The sequence below is a fragment of the Anastrepha obliqua genome, chromosome 6, assembly GCF_027943255.1.
Source record: "Anastrepha obliqua isolate idAnaObli1 chromosome 6, idAnaObli1_1.0, whole genome shotgun sequence".
Taxonomy (NCBI): domain Eukaryota; kingdom Metazoa; phylum Arthropoda; class Insecta; order Diptera; family Tephritidae; genus Anastrepha; species Anastrepha obliqua.
Window position 1 is genome coordinate 40,448,056 of NC_072897.1, and position 18,207 is coordinate 40,466,262.

Consider the following 18,207-nt stretch of genomic DNA (forward strand, 5'->3'; position numbering starts at 1 on the left):
TCAATAGGTGCGCTTCAACTTTTTTCCGATAGGGAGGGCGAACGACGCAATATTTTTTATTTTTCGCTTGTCATTTGTAAACTTCATTAGTATGCATTTCATCATGGAACGCTATACACTTGAGCAACGATTGCAAATCGTGCAAATTTTTTATGAAAATAATCGTTCTGTTGCTGCTACTTTAAGAGCATTACGGCCATTTTACGGTCCATTTAACAAGCCGTCCCGTTTTGGGGTTATGTGAAGTCATTGGTCTACAGTAACAAGTCGGCGACGATTTGTGAGCTCAGAGCCAATATTGAACGCGAAATTGCTGGAATTTCGGCCGACTTATGCAAAAGAGTGGTCGAAAATTGGGTTCAACGATTGGACTTCGTAAAACGTGCACGCGGTGGTCATGCAAAAGAAATTGAATTTCATACTTAAATGTATATGTTCAAACTCGATAATAAAAAAAAATTAGTTAAAAAAGTCAAACCGTTTGTGTTTTATTCAAAAAAGTTCAAAAGTTGAAGCGCTCTTACTGAAAAACCCTTTACTTTTGATGTATACAATACGGTTTCGAACAAAAGTAAATGATTCCAGTCTGCGTATTGAGTCACGCTAAATAACTGTTCTTAGGCTCACTATAATTAAAAAAAATATTTATTTCATACAAATAGATATATATATTTATATATATATATTATATATATATGTCGCATAATAGGCTTATTTGCCCATTGTACCAATTCCAGGTAAATAAGAGGTATGACCTTGTAGGTATGACCATATATATATTTTTCGGTAGCGCCATATTTCTGCAAGTATAAATTTGTGCACGACGACAGAGGAAAAGAGACGGTCTCTGTTGTCGAGTAAGGTCTGGTCGTAAGGCGCGGAATACATAAGTAAAAGAAAGAGAGCAATAGAATAATGAGATGATGAAATTATACAGGCTCCCTTTCGTCAGTCCGTCAGGCGGTCGGGCAGTTGAGATTGCGCCTTGCACTAGAGCAGAACTTACTTTGTTTTTCTTTGTTTATATCTGTGTTATAAGAAAATACACTGAAATGTGCAAGCACGCACCAGATAAATTCTGTTTTATTTGTGGTTTATATATCTTCAAAGAAAGTGCTCGAAAAAAGCTGACCACGCATATATTACAGTTCGTATAACTGGAAAATATGTTGTGACGTGAAAGTTTTCGCTCTACTGACGGGTCTGCAGGGTGGCTATACCAAATACAGTTGTTTTTTGTGTCTTTGGGATAGCAGAGCGGATGATAAACATTTCACTCACCAAGTTTGTCCGAAGCGTATGGAGCATGTCGTGGGAAAAAACAACGTTACCAAAAAAGAACTTGTTGAAAAAAAAAAGTTATTTTCCCCCCTTTGCATATAAAACTTGGGCTAATGAAGAATTTTGTGAAAGCTTTGGCAAAAAAACCGGAAAACACAGCCCTTACATACTTGAAAACCAAGTTCCCAAGATTATCAACAGAGAAAATCAAAGCGGGTATATTCGTCGGTCCACAGATAAAGAAATTGTTTACGGACACAGAATTTCAATAATGCCTTGACAGTTTCGAAGCTAAAGCTTGGAAAGCTTTATAAAAAGTTGTTCATGGATTCTTAGGAAACAACACGAGCAACAACGACCGTCAACTGATTCCTACAAAAACTTTTAGTTAGTATTTCACAGTCATTTGGATTATTTTCAAGGAATGATGAGCGACTACTGCTGGAAGCAACTTCATGAAGATTCCGTGCAACATAAAAGAAGAAGTTTGAGAGTAAAAGCGTATTTACGATCTCAAACATAGCCAAGTCAAAAGCTACAAAATTACACGTGTTGACTTTATGGGTCATAACTTCTACAATTTTTCGTCGATTCAGACAAACTTAGGCTTAAAATGTAGATGAGAAAATTGTCTTTCAGAAAACCTATCTTATGCCGATATAAAAAAAATTTTTGTTCCAGAAAAAAGTTAATAATTGATAATTTATTAAAAAACGTCAAAAATGACTTTTTTTTACTTTCAACAGCTGTTTTGCGAAAACTACGACTTCCATTGACACGAATTATATATTGCCATGTAGGTCATATGTGTGCCTTTCGAAATTTATGCACTTCAAAGAAATGGCGCGCACTGTTTTTGAGATTGCAGGTAATAACTGCACTATTGCCCAAAAAGCAGGTTTTTTGGGAATATCTCGGAAACCGTTCTTGGAAAAAAAAATAAAATTCATTTTTGGTTTCAGCGACCTCAAATTAGTTTAAAAAACGCCTTTTGGTCGAGGACCATTTTTGGTGTAAACTAGTGTTATAGATCCGCCTTGAATAAAACGAATCGTTCAACTGCCGGTTACACAAATAAGACCAAGGGATATGGAGCAAGTGTAGGTATATGCAAAATATAACTGATTTCAAGTGTTCTTTTTGCAGATCAAGTGCATAATAATGCAGCAATTACTCATTATCGAGTTAGAGTCGGTATTTTCGCTCAGAGCCAGTTCTAAACTTAGTAAGACGAAAAGCTGTCACTAAAGTTGCTCCTAAACCTGGCAAATTAAACGAAGCTTCAATTTCTATTTGTGTTGGAAACCATTAAGTTGTGATTTTGATTAAAACAAAACGAGTGAATATATAGTAATTTGAAAAAATTGAAAGGGATTTCGGCATTACAAATGAATATTGATTATTAAAAGAGATGACTAAAAATGCATAACGATTTAGAAGAATAAGACTTTTAGTCAATCTAAAAATATTATACATTTTAAAGCAATTATATCACTCTTGGTTTAATTCTTCTTTTCGTCGATTCAGACAAACTTAGGCTTAAAATGTAGATGAGAAAATTGTCTTTCAGAAAACCTATCTTATGACGATATAAAAAAATTTTTTGTTCCAGAAAAAAGTTAATAAGCTTTGATAATATAATTTATGAAAAAACGTCAAAAATGCCTTTTTTTACTTTCAACAGCTGTTTTGCGAAAACTACGACTTCCATTGACACGAATTATATATTGCCATGTAGGTCATATGTGTGCCTTTCGAAATTTATGCACTTCAAAGAAATGGCGCGCACTGTTTTCGAGATTGCAGGTAATAACTGCACTATTGCCCAAAAAGCAGGTTTTTTGGGAATATCTCGGAAACCGTTCTTTGAAAAAAAAATAAAATTCATTTTTGGTTTCAGCGACCTCAAATTAGTTTAAAAAACGCCTTTTGGTCGAGGACCATTTTTGGTGTAAGCTAGTGTTATAGATCCGCCTTGAATAAAACGAATCGTTCAACTGCCGGTTACACAAATAAGACCAAGGGATATGGAGCAACTGTAGGTATATGCAAAATATAACTGATTTCAAGTGTTCTTTTTGCAGATCAAGTGCATAATAATGCAGCAATTACTCATTATCGAGTTAGAGTCGGTATTTTCGCTCAGAGCTAGTTCTAAACTTAGTAAGACGAAAAGCTGTCACTAAAGTTGCTCCCGAACCTGGCAAATTAAACGAAGCTTCAATTTCTATTTGTGTAGGAAACCATTAAGTTGTGATTTTGATTAAAACAAAACGAGTGAATATATAGTAATTTGAAAAAATTGAAAGGGATTTCGGCATTACAAATGAATATTGATTATTAAAAGAGATGACTAAAAATGCATAACGATTTAGAAGAATAAGACTTTTAGTCAATCTAAAAATATTATACATTTTAAAGCAATTATATCACTATTGGTTTAATTCTTCTTTTCGTCGATTCAGACAAACTTAGGCTTAAAATGTAGATGAGAAAATTGTCTTTCAGAAAACCTATCTTATGACGATATAAAAAATTTTTTTGTTCCAGAAAAAAGTTAATAAGCTTTGATAATTTATGAAAAAACGTCAAAAATGACTTTTTTTTACTTTCAACAGCTGTTTTGCGAAAACTACGACTTCCATTGACACGAATTATATATTGCCATGTAGGTCATATGTGTGCCTTTCGAAATTTATGCACTTCAAAGAAATGGCGCGCACTGTTTTTGAGATTGCAGGTAATAACTGCACTATTGCCCAAAAAGCAGGTTTTTTGGGAATATCTCGGAAACCGTTCTTTGAAAAAAAAAATAAAATTCATTTTTGGTTTCAGCGACCTCAAATTAGTTTAAAAAACGCCTTTTGGTCGAGGACCATTTTTGGTGTAAGCTAGTGTTATAGATCCGCCTTGAATAAAACGAATCGTTCAACTGCCGGTTACACAAATAAGACCAAGGGATATGGAGCAACTGTAGGTATATGCAAAATATAACTGATTTCAAGTGTTCTTTTTGCAGATCAAGTGCATAATAATGCAGCAATTACTCATTATCGAGTTAGAGTCGGTATTTTCGCTCAGAGCCTGTTTTAAACTTAGTAAGACGAAAAGCTGTCACTAAAGTTGCTCCTAAACCTGGCAAATTAAACGAAGCTTCAATTTCTATTTGTGTTGGAAACCATTAAGTTGTGATTTTGATTAAAACAAAACGAGTGAATATATAGTAATTTGAAAAAATTGAAAGGGATTTCGGCATTACAAATGAATATTGATTATTAAAAGAGATGACTAAAAATGCATAACGATTTAGAAGAATAAGACTTTTAGTCAATCTAAAAATATTATACATTTTAAAGCAATTATATCACTCTTGGTTTAATTCTTCTTTTCGTCGATTCAGACAAACTTAGGCTTAAAATGTAGATGAGAAAATTGTCTTTCAGAAAACCTATCTTATGACGATATAAAAAATTTTTTTGTTCCAGAAAAAAGTTAATAAGCTTTGATAATTTATGAAAAAACGTCAAAAATGCCTTTTTTTTACTTTCAACAGCTGTTTTGCGAAAACTACGACTTCCATTGACACGAATTATATATTGCCATGTAGGTCATATGTGTGCCTTTCGAAATTTATGCACTTCAAAGAAATGGCGCGCACTGTTTTCGAGATTGCAGGTAATAACTGCACTATTGCCCAAAAAGCAGGTTTTTTGGGAATATCTCGGAAACCGTTCTTTGAAAAAAAAAAATAAAATTCATTTTTGGTTTCAGCGACCTCAAATTAGTTTAAAAAACGCCTTTTGGTCGAGGACCATTTTTGGTGTAAACTAGTGTTATAGATCCGCCTTGAATAAAACGAATCGTTCAACTGCCGGTTACACAAATAAGACCAAGGGATATGGAGCAACTGTAGGTATATGCAAAATATAACTGATTTCAAATGTTCTTTTTGCAGATCAAGTGCATAATAATGCACCAATTACTCATTATCGAGTTAGAGTCGGTATTTTCGCTCAGAGTCAGTTCTAAACTTAGTATGACGAAAAGCTGTCACTAAAGTTGCTCCCGAACCTGGCAAATTAAACGAAGCTTCAATTTCTATTTGTGTTGGAAACCATTAAGTTGTGATTTTGATTAAAACAAAACGAGTGAATATATAGTAATTTGAAAAAATTGAAAGGGATTTCGGCATTACAAATGAATATTGATTTTTAAAAGAGATGACTAAAAATGCATAACGATTTAGAAGAATAAGACTTTTAGTCAATCTAAAAATATTATACATTTTAAAGCAATTATATCACTCTTGGTTTAATTCTTCTTTTTGTATGTAGTTGCTCTATCTCCAGAAAATGCTGCTCATTTGTTAGCCATCAAACCAAGCGCAACAAAGAAATAATTTTAAAGAGTGATCTAGTTTAGGACTATGATTATGAGCCTTAGTTTATTATTTAAAAACGCTTCGGATGTGGACAGAGAAATGGCACGCTATTGGTTTTTGTAATATTTTAAGCCATTCAATCTCATAATTTAAACATACTAAATCATAATTTTGCAAAATAGGAAGCGTCTTTAGTAAAGCAGGTAAGAACCGTTTACAAGCTCCTGCATAAAATCCCTCAGACTATTTCTTTAAAATTAGCTGAATTAATGAACTGCCTCAGGAAAAAATCAGTTCTTAAAACTCAATTCCTATACCTGTTACTCGAAAGTGCAAAGACGATTCTCTCAAAAATGCTTATTAAAGGCTGAGTAAATGTTGTTCGGATACACAGTAGCAGTCAAAATAATAGCGGCACGAATATTGTAAAGTTTTTGTAATTTCTGTTTTTATAAAAATAAAGTTCATATAGGGTTTTCCAATAAGAGGTGTTATTTTGATATTCATAGAAAAATGCTATTTTTTAATATAAATGATCGAATGTTTATTTCATTATGTACAAAGAGGAAGGTATGCCGTTAACATCAGGCAAATGAACACCACGACCACACTTACAGGACAATATCCTTTTCATTAAATTTTCCATAAGCGAATTGTAAAGGGGCTGCCCTATGTCCTCGATAGCCGCACGAATTCCATCTTTGAGGTCTTGATGGATCCTGGGCTGTTGGCGTAGACCTTCTCTTTCACATGGCCGCAAAGTGTTAAATCACAAGATCTCGGTGGCCAATTGTGAACACTTCTTCGAGAGATAACACGATACGCAAACTTTTCCCGTAAAAGATCAATGGTTTCGTTGCTTGTGTGGCACGTAGCGCCGTCTTGTTGAAAATAAACGTTGTCCAGATCAATATCATCCAATTCCGGCCATCCATTCGCCAATAACATCTGCTATTGGAAAACTCTTTACTATTACAAAAACCATATTGTATACCAAATTTTAAAAAATTATATAAAATTAAAAAAAAATCAAGAAAATTTCATTAAAATTTCGGCCGGTAATTTTTAGAAAAATTCTGGGTATACAGTTTTGTAGCCAACAATTTATTTTTTTGTTGAACGTGTTTTGCATTGCAAGGTTATGGCTTTTTAAGAAAGCTATTAAGATAGGTAATGGCAAACCACCATGTGTATTTCTGCCACGAAAAAAACTCCTCACAAAAAAAAAACATTGGTGTTCGACGTCGGCTTAAAACTGTAGATCACTCCATTTATGGAAGAACATTAAAACGCACGACACAAGCAGGAGAAGAAGGTCAACCAAACACCCAATAAAGGGCGTAAAGCGCCAATTATAATATATAATAAAATATATACATATATATTGTAGTATAGTATACATGTTATAATTGCTCGGTATTTTGTATATGGAAATTATCAAAAATCAACGCAAATTTAGAGCCGCTTAAATCTTGCACAATATTATATCAAAATTCAATGGGCTGTAATACAAATACAAATGGCTACATACCCAGAATTTTTCTAAAGATTTGACTGTAAAAGTTTGAAAATTTTTGAAGTGAAACTTCTTTTGTCTCGAAGGATGAAACGCTGTGAGGAGTAAAACCATAGCGTTTCATCGATATGTGACGCTACGCCAGCGCCATCTGTTAAAAGCGTGGCGTGGATGAAACGCTGTGAGGAGTAAAACTACGCTAAACTACGTAAAACTCACGCTATGCCAGCGCCATCTGTTAAAAGACTGGCGTGGCGTGTCGTCGTGAATGTAATGCGGTCGTTTATTATTGCATTCTTATCGAATGTAATTTGTAAATATGACATTTGATTGACGGCCGCCGTAGCCGAGTGGGTTGGTGCGTGATCACCATTCGGAATTCACAGAGAGGTCGTTGGTTCGAATCTCGGTGAAAGCAAAATTAATGAAAACATTTTTCTAATAGCGGTCGCACCTCGGCAGGCAATGGCAAACCTCCGAGTGTATTTCTGCCATGAAAAAAATCTGCTCATAAACATATCATAAAACAAAATGAAATAAATGCATAAAAAAAAAAAAAAAAAAATTTTCTTGTGATTCGAACCAAGGATTTCGGATCGGAAGCCCACATTGCTAGCCGCTGGGCTATCGCGCTGTGCTGTCGCCGCAAAATAATGTATCATAAATCTGTTTACCATACCAAAGACCATACACTTTGCGAACGCATTTCGGTGGAAACAGTTGACAGTTATCCCAAACACAATATTATATTAGTAACGCGAGACGCGTCATAGAGTGTGTGTGTAGTTTTGAGCAAATCTTACAAACATATTTTGTTTTGTTGATTGATTTCTGTTAAATATGGCATCAAATCAACAAAAACGGAAACCGAAAACAGGTGCTGAACGGCAACGTGAGTATTTGGAGCGTAAAAATTAAGAGCTACTGTTGAACACCGTGACAGTGAATCCTCCGGTTGTACGATAAGTGATAATTTGTAGTACCAACAACAAGATGCGGAACTACCATTGATGCAGTATTTCATCGATACCTTGATAGATTAGAATGTAGATCATTTTTTACGTATTTCAGTTACCATAAAGCCCTTGTTTCATTTTTGGAAAACGAATCCAATAATGATAATGACAATGCCGAGAACCAAATGTAATTGAGTACAATAAATTCATTTCTTTTTATATTAAAATAAATAAATAATTCTGTTTAATAAAATTCCATTCCATGCTTTCCATGACTTCTGCATGCATTATATTGAAATAATAGTTAAATTATTGATTTGTTGATAAAAGAAGTTTCACTTCAATCGTGCGGGTTCCGTGAACTACCACACACTTTCTTTTTTTGAATGTTATTTTAAATTTATACAAAGTTTGTAATTTTGAGTTCTATAATTTTGGTTTTAGTGATAACGAAATTAAAAAATGGTGTAAAAAATAACAAATCAAAACTTTGTAATATGTCTCGCTGCTATTATTTTGATTGTCACTGGATCAGTATTAACATTACTACTGCACGATAAGTACAGTACCATGCAAGTAAAGATGTCCAGTAAAACAATATTTGCTTTGGAAAAACGTTAACTTAATATTAACTAAACAACATCAAAATGTAGCTGTCCCACTCTTAATGGTGTGGTAAATCATTCATAATTGGAATTATTGGCAGGATAGATAAGTTTATATATACTTATATATACAGTCCGGTTCACTTGATTAAAGGCAATAATTTTTATGGAATAAAGAAACCGTATTCGGCCGCCGTAGCCGAATGGGTTGGTGCGTGACTATCATTCGGAGAGAGAACGTAGGTTCGAATCTCGGTGATTAAATAAATTATATATAAACATATATAATTGGCGCGTACACCAATTTTGGGTGCTATATATATATATACAGGGTGGGCCAAATAAGACCTACTAATGTTATGCCCATTAGAGTTATCGGTCCATATTTCTTCGAAAACGAGGATGAAACGCCGGAATCGATTTCAGGAGCTTCTTACAGAACATTGATTGAAAACTTTTTGCGGCCAATGACGGAGCAGTATCCTAATTTGTGGTTTCAACAAGATGGAGCAACTGCGCATACTGCTAGGTCTTATTTGGCATACATTAGTAGTCTTATTTGGCCCACCCTGTATATATGTATAATCCAAGATTTTCTGATAATTTAAGTGAATACTGTATTTGCTCGAAAAAAAATATGCATCAAAATATTCTTATATATATATATATATAGTAAAACTTAAGCAGTTGTAATATTGTGCTTTATTTATTGGCTTAGTTGAATAGAGACACTCAGTTTGCCTACATTATTTGCTCATTAAAGCTGTAAAAAGGGATCGTTTTTTTAAGCATTCATTGTGTTTGGTCGAAAACTTATTAGTTCTAATAAAACGGGAAAGCAGTTAGGCCGATCGCGAAAAGGATAAATCGATATCATGACCTCAGAGAAACTTTCAAGTCGCCAAATTGCCAAAAAAAATTGGTCGAAGTCAAAAAGTTCTGGATCTTTACGTGAACCAAGGTGAATCCTATGATAAATATATGGGGATGACTTGCTCGTAAGGTTTATATAGTCGGCAACAATTTGAAGACAAAAATGTTTTAATTCGGATCATTAAAACGACCTATTCTGAAATTTCATTTGGCTATCTGGATTCATCAATCTACGTATTTACGAAGTAATTTATTTACAAGGTGGCAGCACAAACTATTAAGATTAAAATAATAAATGTAAAAATAAACAAAATTTCCTATATTTATTATTATTTTTATTATTTGGTTAGTGCCTCTATTCAAGAGAACCAATAAATCGAGTACAGTATTACCACTCACTCAAATGTGAAAAGTCTAATTATTGATCATAAGTATGTGATCCAACGACTAACGCGCTATATTTAGTGAAGGTATTAATAGGGTTCAAAGCTGTGACACCTCTTTGCGCTGACTCTTGAGAGAAATTAACTATGATTTTACATAGGACTACATGCGGCACTATTTCTATGTCCACCAGAAATTTGTCCAACACAGGCTAGTTTTCTGCAAACATTTTTTGTTTTTATTACTTTTACATTAACATAACGCTTTACGCACATAATAATATAAATTAGTTGTATAAGTAAAATACACGTTGGTTTGGTTTATTTGTTGTAAGTGATGTATTTCTCTGCCCAATGCTATATAACATATACTTTTTATATAATACGTTTCCCACTTTTTTTTCAAAACAAGATGGAATTTATTTCAGTTGAGGTAATACATTAAATTTTCAAATGATTTCATAGCCACTTTTTCGACTCAAACATGCATATATATGTATATTTCAAATATATATGTACATCAATAGATTTTCTACCTCACCAAACCAACAATGAAGGATAAGTTTATTTAAATATTTCTGGTAGTAAATTGCCAATAAAAATCTCACCAGAGAAAAGCTTTCAAATCGGATTTCATTTGAAAAAAGCCCAATTAAATTAATAAATTCTATCCACCTGATTTGAAGCTTCAGTGTTCTTTTTAGCCTTTTGCATACAATATAGAATTATTTTAATCTCAAATCTTTGATTTGCAGACAATAATGAAGCAATTATTTAAGTTGATATTCACAGTACACATATCATCAGTTTACAGGGTCCGGCACTAAGTGACTAATTTGCACGGGCATCAGCTGTCTGTTACTTGGCTAAAAAGCAGTCCAGAGTATTGTTTACAAGCGCGCGGAAGCACAATCAGCGATTGTTCGTGAGCTCGAGCACCTTAAAGTAAATAAAGTTTTTGTTTATCGCACCATTCTCGTTACAATGATACTGGTAGCATCGCGAAACGTCCACCTCCATGGTCATCAAAAGATTACAAAGTCACGTGAAATGGTTCAAAAAGTGAAGAGGCGACTTGAGCGAAATCCTTAACGAAGTGCCAATTACATGGCGAAAGAAGTGAAAATATCTGACCATAGCATAGCCGCATATTGGAAAATGGTCTGAAAGTCAAGCCTTACAAGATTCAAAATGCGCATGATCTCACACCAATGCAGCAACAAGTCAGACTTGATAGAGAGAAGGAGTTGCTTCGCTTGGCCGAAAGCGGTAAATTTCCGAACATTGTGTTTTCTGACGAGACAATTCTTCGAGCAAATCATAAACTCTCAAAACGATAGGGTTTATTTGACCGACCGTTCATTTGAGTCATCGATGGGCCACCACGAGGCAGCACCCACCACAGGTAATGGTTTGGGCCGCTCTAACCGCAGATGGGCGCTCTTCAATCGTTTTCATCGAGCCTGTCGTCAAGGTAAATGCGAAATATTATCGGGAAAGTGTTCTGGAGGTTGCTTTAAAGTCGTGGGCAGACAAACATTTCGGTGGCAGACCATGGACGTTTCAACAGGACTCACAAAGTTCGAGTGAACCAAGAATGACTAAAAAACAACGTTCCGAACTTCATAACGTCCACACAATGGCTCACAAATTCACCAGACGCGAATCCGATGGATTATTCTCTGGGCCATTTTGGAGAGCAAGGTCCGAGGCGCTGAAAAAAGCCATTGTCATTCGGGTAGCTTGCGATTCGTTTCTGGACCGTCTCAACGCCACAGTCAAGACAAAAGTTGGTCATATTGAGCAAAAGTAAATCGACTCTTAATTTTGTAATACTTTCACACTTTGTTTATTTTGAATTGAATAAAAGTAGTTTTCCAAACTAAATTATTGGCTTTTTTAATTAGTTACACTTCGGGGGCCGGACCATGTACATAATTGTTTTGATATCTTCAGCTTAATAAAAAACCTAGTCAATCTTAAGTGCAACAAAGACATACCATATGGAGAATAAGTGAGGACTTCTTTAGAGTCAGTTACAATGAGAAAAAGTTCTGCTACGTAGTATAACTAGCATGAAAATTGATTATTTTTGTGACAATAACACCGATGTTGAAACACCTCGGGTTTGGTATATTGACGTATCTAAGATGGGTACGCCGGCCGCCGAATGGGTTGGTGCGCGGCTACCGTTCGGAAATGCGTAGGTTTGAATTTCGATGCATGACGCACCAAAATGGAAAGGTTTTTTCTAACAGCGCTTGATCCTTGGCAGGCAATGGCAAACCTCCGTTGTTCGGAGTCAGCTTAAAACTGTAGGTCCCACCATTTAGTAGAACAACATCAAGATGCACACCACAAATAGGAAGAGGATGGAGCTAGTCCAAACATCCAAAAAAGCTGCAAGCGCCAGTTATACATATATGTATATAAGCTATATAATGGGAGTACTGTGTCAAACGTAGTCGGACCTAGATTCGAGAAAGTTCGGTCAGCGCTTACATATATTCTTTGTTTTTTTGTGTTTTGGTCGGGACAGACTAGCAAGTACAGCACTCAGACACAATTAAATCCTTTGTACTGCACTCCGAAGAAATCTGAGTAGATCTTGTGGTGCCAAGGAGTCAAGGTGGTCGCTTCTTAACACATCAGTGCCAAAGACCTCAAGCCTGATTCGAGCGAAGGCGGGGCAGACGCACCAAAAGTGGTCCGCCATATTATCCTCCTCTCCACATATCTTAACATAATCCGTATGGAAGTCTTCATAATTAAAATGTGTGCCCGTATTGTACTAATATTCGCAGGAGAAATAATTACCACATCAGACGATGACAGAAAATACTGTACAGGCTTAAGGTCAACTGTACGGACAAAAACACGTAATATTGTAAGTGTGATTAGAGGCAAAGAGGGTACCACTTTAACGAAAGGGTTGATCGTATGCATGCTTGAGACAAAACGTGAGACACAGGGCACCTGCATGAAGCACATAAAGCATACATTGCTGCTTTCTTCAAGTGATAGCAGATGTCGAAATTTTTGGTTAACTGATATATGTCAAAAGAAGAAAGACAATATGAAGATATATAACCTATTCTTTGAAAGCCTATGGACTTTTAGAACGTAATTGGTAATACATTAGTTACTTGAAAAAACTATTAGAAAAAACAGACTGTAAAACCTCCAAAGTGCTCATGATTGGCAATCGATTTTGAAATTTATATTGCATTATTTGTAGCACTGACCACCTTACCATATTTTTTTTTTTTCAAATTTTGTAAAATTTTTAATAGGAGATGATGAATAATATAATAATAACCTAAAATCGTATTTGGATAGGGTTTTTGATGTTAGGAACCTGAAGTACAATGACCGACTTATGAAGTTTCCAGAAAGATGGCAAACACTCATAGCTTGAAATGGTAATACCTATAGTACAATTGACTACCGTTCATTCTATGTACAGAAGAAATCAGTTTACTCTACCGACCTGCAATAGCTTTCTTATCAACCACATGCAACTATTTATAAAGCTTTCTTGAATTTTGCCCACGTATACGAGATTCTGATTCAAAATCAGTAGAAAATTTATTTAATTTGGCTTTGGTTTGATTTGGTCAAAATGTGGGCCCATCTGCTTCAAGAAGGAAGAGAGGTATGTAAAAACGAACCCCGTTCCAAACTGCCGGTAAAAGACCTTCCCAAGATAAATAATTTATGTATGGCATACCACGAATGCTAATACACCCAGAGAAGCAACTCTCGAAATGTAAACAGTTTAGTGATCTGATAAACGCACATCGGTATGACCCAGAGCGTAAGCAACAGCTACTGTAATGCATAATCACGAGGAAGGTGAGATGAAAAAATCCTCGAAAAGTCGGCATTAGCGAGACAAGATTATTAATCGATTTCATGTTTATGGTGACTAAAATGAATGAACAATATTATGCCAATTTATTGGTTCAGGTACGAAAGCAACCGTGAAAGAGGGAATTGGCTTGTTGACGTACGGTGTTCTGTTACAAGGTAGGCTTTAAATGCACCGCATTTTAACCCATCGTATAGTTTAGACCTGGCGGCCGCCGTAGCTGAATGGGTTGGTGCGTGACTACCATTCGGAAACCCACCCAAAAAAAGCGAACTGTCACAGGAGTTGAAAGAAGCGATTGAATAAGCAAAGGCGATCATTCCTGATTTCAACCCCAATTCTAAACCAGCACAATCTGCTCCAAAATGACAACGGTCCTGGGAAGAAAATAAGCCAAACGCCAAAAGGCACAAAACCATTGGCGTGAAGCCCAGAAAATCATTTGCAAAAGACCGCATTATCATAGGAGTTCTAGATGAAAACCATCTTGAAGGTATGATCCCCAAGGCCCAATGGAAATGAGTTAACGAAAGTGGCACTGAAGGTTATACTGGAGAGCCCCAGCCCTACGCCTGCGTGCGAAGATTTAGGCTGGCACTAAGCCAGATAAAAATAATAGCGTGTGACGATGAGAGATCGGTTCAACTGTACAAAGAGTACATCTTAAAAGTCGGCGAAATGTACCCGAATGCCAAGCTGGTGGTCGTGGACAGTCTGCAATCCGGACATCCCAACGCAGGAGTGGATATATGTAAACACATTAAGTAACAAAAACATCGCGGAAGAATCGAAAGAACAGAAGCACGCCACTATGAGTTCCTCACTACTAAGAAAAGTACAGAGCCCATGAGCGAAGCAGAGCCAATCAGTGAAGACGATCATCCCACCGAAGAAGAATACACCTCTTCAGGCTCAGAAATGGGCTTAGGGAGGATGTACTTCAAACGGGAGAGTAAGTATTCTGTACAACAGCGTAAGTATTCCTAAAGGGAAATAGAGAGAAAATAAATAGTGAGAAAATAAAGAAGATCCAGACATAACGTTAACAGCTGATACATCTTCTTCAGATAAACCTACATCACTGTAAGGAAGCCTGCCTTGCCTTCCTGGATCGTCTGGCAGAAGATCAGCCGGATGTATTCCTCTTTGAGGAACCCTGGGTACGGAATGACGAAATCTGTGGCTTGAGGACATCAGGTTACAAGATTTATAAGACCATTGTGAAGGTATTAAAGGAGCATGTATAATTGCAAAAACACAACTTAATATATTTATGATTCAAAATTTCAGTAACGCTGATACTACGACGGTTAGTTGGGATAACGTCGTTTTATTTTGCTGGAGGTCCACTGCCGTCGCCGCTGATATGAAATCTTGTGGAAGACTGCAAAGCACACAATTGCGAATTAGTTCTAGGTGACGCCAATGCCAACCATACCGTATGGGGGAGCTCGGATACCAACGAACGTGGTAAGTCTCTCTTTAATTATATTATGTGTAGTAAGCTTTTAATGTGTAACAAAGGCAACGAACCCACATTTATTACGCGCAATAGACAAGAAGTTCTTGATATTACGCTAGCATGTCCAACCCTCTACGGAAAGATGACGCAGTGGAGAGTTCTGAACGAGCACTCTTACTCGGATCATCGCTATATAGAAATAAGATTTGAGGGAAATAGCTCACGGGCCTCGCCTGCCAACAGGAACTTGAAAAAGACCAATTGGCAAATATATAAACGGGAACTTAAGGAAAGACTTCCTAATTCCCAAAATATCTCTATTAAAAATAGAGAATCACTGAAGGAACACATACAAATCCTTACGGAGGTTTATAGAACTGCGCTAAATAAGGCCTGCCGTATAATTAAGTATAAGGGGAAGAAAAAACCGCCCTGGTGGTTAGAAGACCTGGCAACATTAAGAAATGACAGCAGAAGACAGTTTAATAGAGCGAAAGCGACACGAGAGTGTAAAGACTGGGACTGCTATTACTGTAAGCTAAGAATTTATAAAAAAGAAGTTAGGAAACCGAAAAGGTCTGGTTTTATGTGAGTGTGAGAGCTTAGCTATGAGGAGGCTGCGCACTCTTGATACGGCATTTTTAACTGGTGAAGCGGACATAGCGCATCTAGAACTAACGAAGCTTTGCTCGTTTATTAAAGCTACCGGACGTTTTGAAAAGGAACACTTAGGGTAAGGATAAGCTCCAGTGGTATCACAATGGACCTGCGAAAGCTCTAAGTGTGTCGTTACGACAACCCTCCAACCTACCTACTTACCTACCTACCATTCGGAATTCAGAGAGAACGTATATTCGAATCTTCATGGATGAGGCACCAAATGCAAGGACCCTTGCCAGGCAATGGCAAACCTCCGAGTGTATTTCTGCTACGAAAAAGTTCCTTATAAAAAAAAATATTCCGTTCCTCTATTTGTGGAACAACATCAAGACGCATACCATAAATAAAAGGAGGAGCTCGGCCAAACATCTAACAGAAGGGTACGCGCCAATTATATATAAATATAGCTCGTATAACCATTTTTTAAAGTAAAAAAGAAAGATATTTCACTCAATAGAAGCTATATTGAAGAATAAAACCCAATTTACTTTCATTAAATACTTAAGGCAAAGAAGCGTCCCCCAGTAAGATATTTGTTTGAAATTGAACATAACCGTGAATTGAACATGTTTCTGCACAATATTCAAGGATTAGAACGGAAACTTATAATAAGCTAAAATATTTGCGCTAGCAAATTTTATATTATATTTTCATTTGTCGTTAACGGTTGAGCCTATGTATTGTACTTACATTTTTTATTATTCGTAAAGTTTTGGTTTAAATCATTTTAGAGTTTTATAATCTGCTAACTACGTTGTTGATGGTTCTCATTAGGTAATTATATTTGTTCTTCTTTTCGTTTATTGCAAAATAACATTTACGAGATAAAATTCTGCAGTTTTTCGTTGTTCAGTTTTCGGTTTTCTTGGTTCTAATTGGATATTGCTACAATAAATAGTCACGAGTATCTTCAAGATCGCAATTAAATCTGCAATAAAAAAGAATGCATTACATTATTATTTACATATCTATATGCGTATACAGGGTGATTCAATAAGACCGGGAACTTTCTTTTAATTTCAATTCTCTTTCAATGCGGTTTATTCGTATCTGGCATTAATTAATCTTACAGACTAGATGCACATAGTGATAAGTATAAGTAAATTATAATAAAACTCAAGCTATTATATGCATAAGCTCATCTACGGATTTATATACAGATCATCGACACATTTTTAAAACCTACGGCCGGGCATCCGGGTCTGGCCTTTTTTCGTCCTGTTCGAGGATCCTTTTTAAATACCCAATATCACTTTTCAAAGAGGTTTTTAGAAAAGAAATCCTGCTAGTATCAGCTAGTTCAGATAAAAAAACAGATCCCAAAATTAAAGATATATTTGAACTCCAACTTCTTGCTTAAATCAAATGTGTACCACTCCGAATGAATGATTAGAATCAACTTTTAGGTGATCTTATTGAAAAATGGACCACATTTTGAAATCTCTGCAAATAGTCATTAATTGTTATATTCTTCTGCACCCACCTCCAAAAGAACACTCGATGTGGATTATAATTTACATTTAATTACAGTTGCTCCATTTTATTTCGTTATATTATATATTTATTTATATTTCCAGCAATTGTACGATTCGTATTATATTTTTGCATGTATTTTGTTTTAGCAATTTGGACAAAATCATAACGTAAACAAACAAGCAAAGTATAAACATAAAAGCACAGTGAAGGCGATGAGTTTTTTGTTTTTGAAAAATATGTTATTTTAGGTCTTTGAACACTTCAATCCAAGAATGAAAGAATACACGATTATGACTTTCGTGAGCGTATTTGTGGCTGTGACGTTACAATTGGACCAAGAAGAAAAAGAACGGAGTATTACAATAAAATCACCCGTTAAAAACAATAAAATAATAAAATTGAAAGAAATATAAAATTATTATGAAAATAAATCAGATGATTTTGTCAATTTCACTGCGAGCTCTGAGAATACTTTCAGTATTCTCTCGGCCGTGCCGCCAAACTTGTTGTTGTGCTATTGATATCACCTTTATTTTATTTCATCATCGCCAAAGCGACTCCACACAATATGACTTCCACGTAATAGCTTATTTGTTTTTAGGCAAATTGGTTATTTGAACGTCAAAACCTCTACTTCTTTGTTGGTGTATTGTTTATTTGTCTCATTCTCATTGAAATTTTGAGATTCAAATAACCACAAATTCAGCTCGTGACGTTAACAGCGTTTTTTTCCTTCTGGGGGA

At 35.6% G+C, this 18,207-nt stretch overlaps 1 protein-coding gene across 3 annotated transcripts in view; it reads right to left on the reverse strand.

Moving 5' to 3' along the window:
- The window catches only part of LOC129250849 (uncharacterized), a 166,730-nt gene that overhangs the window by 86,342 nt on the left and 62,181 nt on the right, over nt 1-18,207 (reverse strand). For all 3 annotated transcript variants that reach the window (XM_054890449.1, XM_054890451.1, XM_054890450.1), the window contains exon 2: nt 16,679-16,916. In XM_054890449.1, coding sequence (XP_054746424.1) covers nt 16,679-16,680 — 2 coding nt within the window. In that variant the 5' untranslated portion in view covers nt 16,681-16,916. The remainder of the gene's footprint in view (nt 1-16,678; nt 16,917-18,207) is intronic.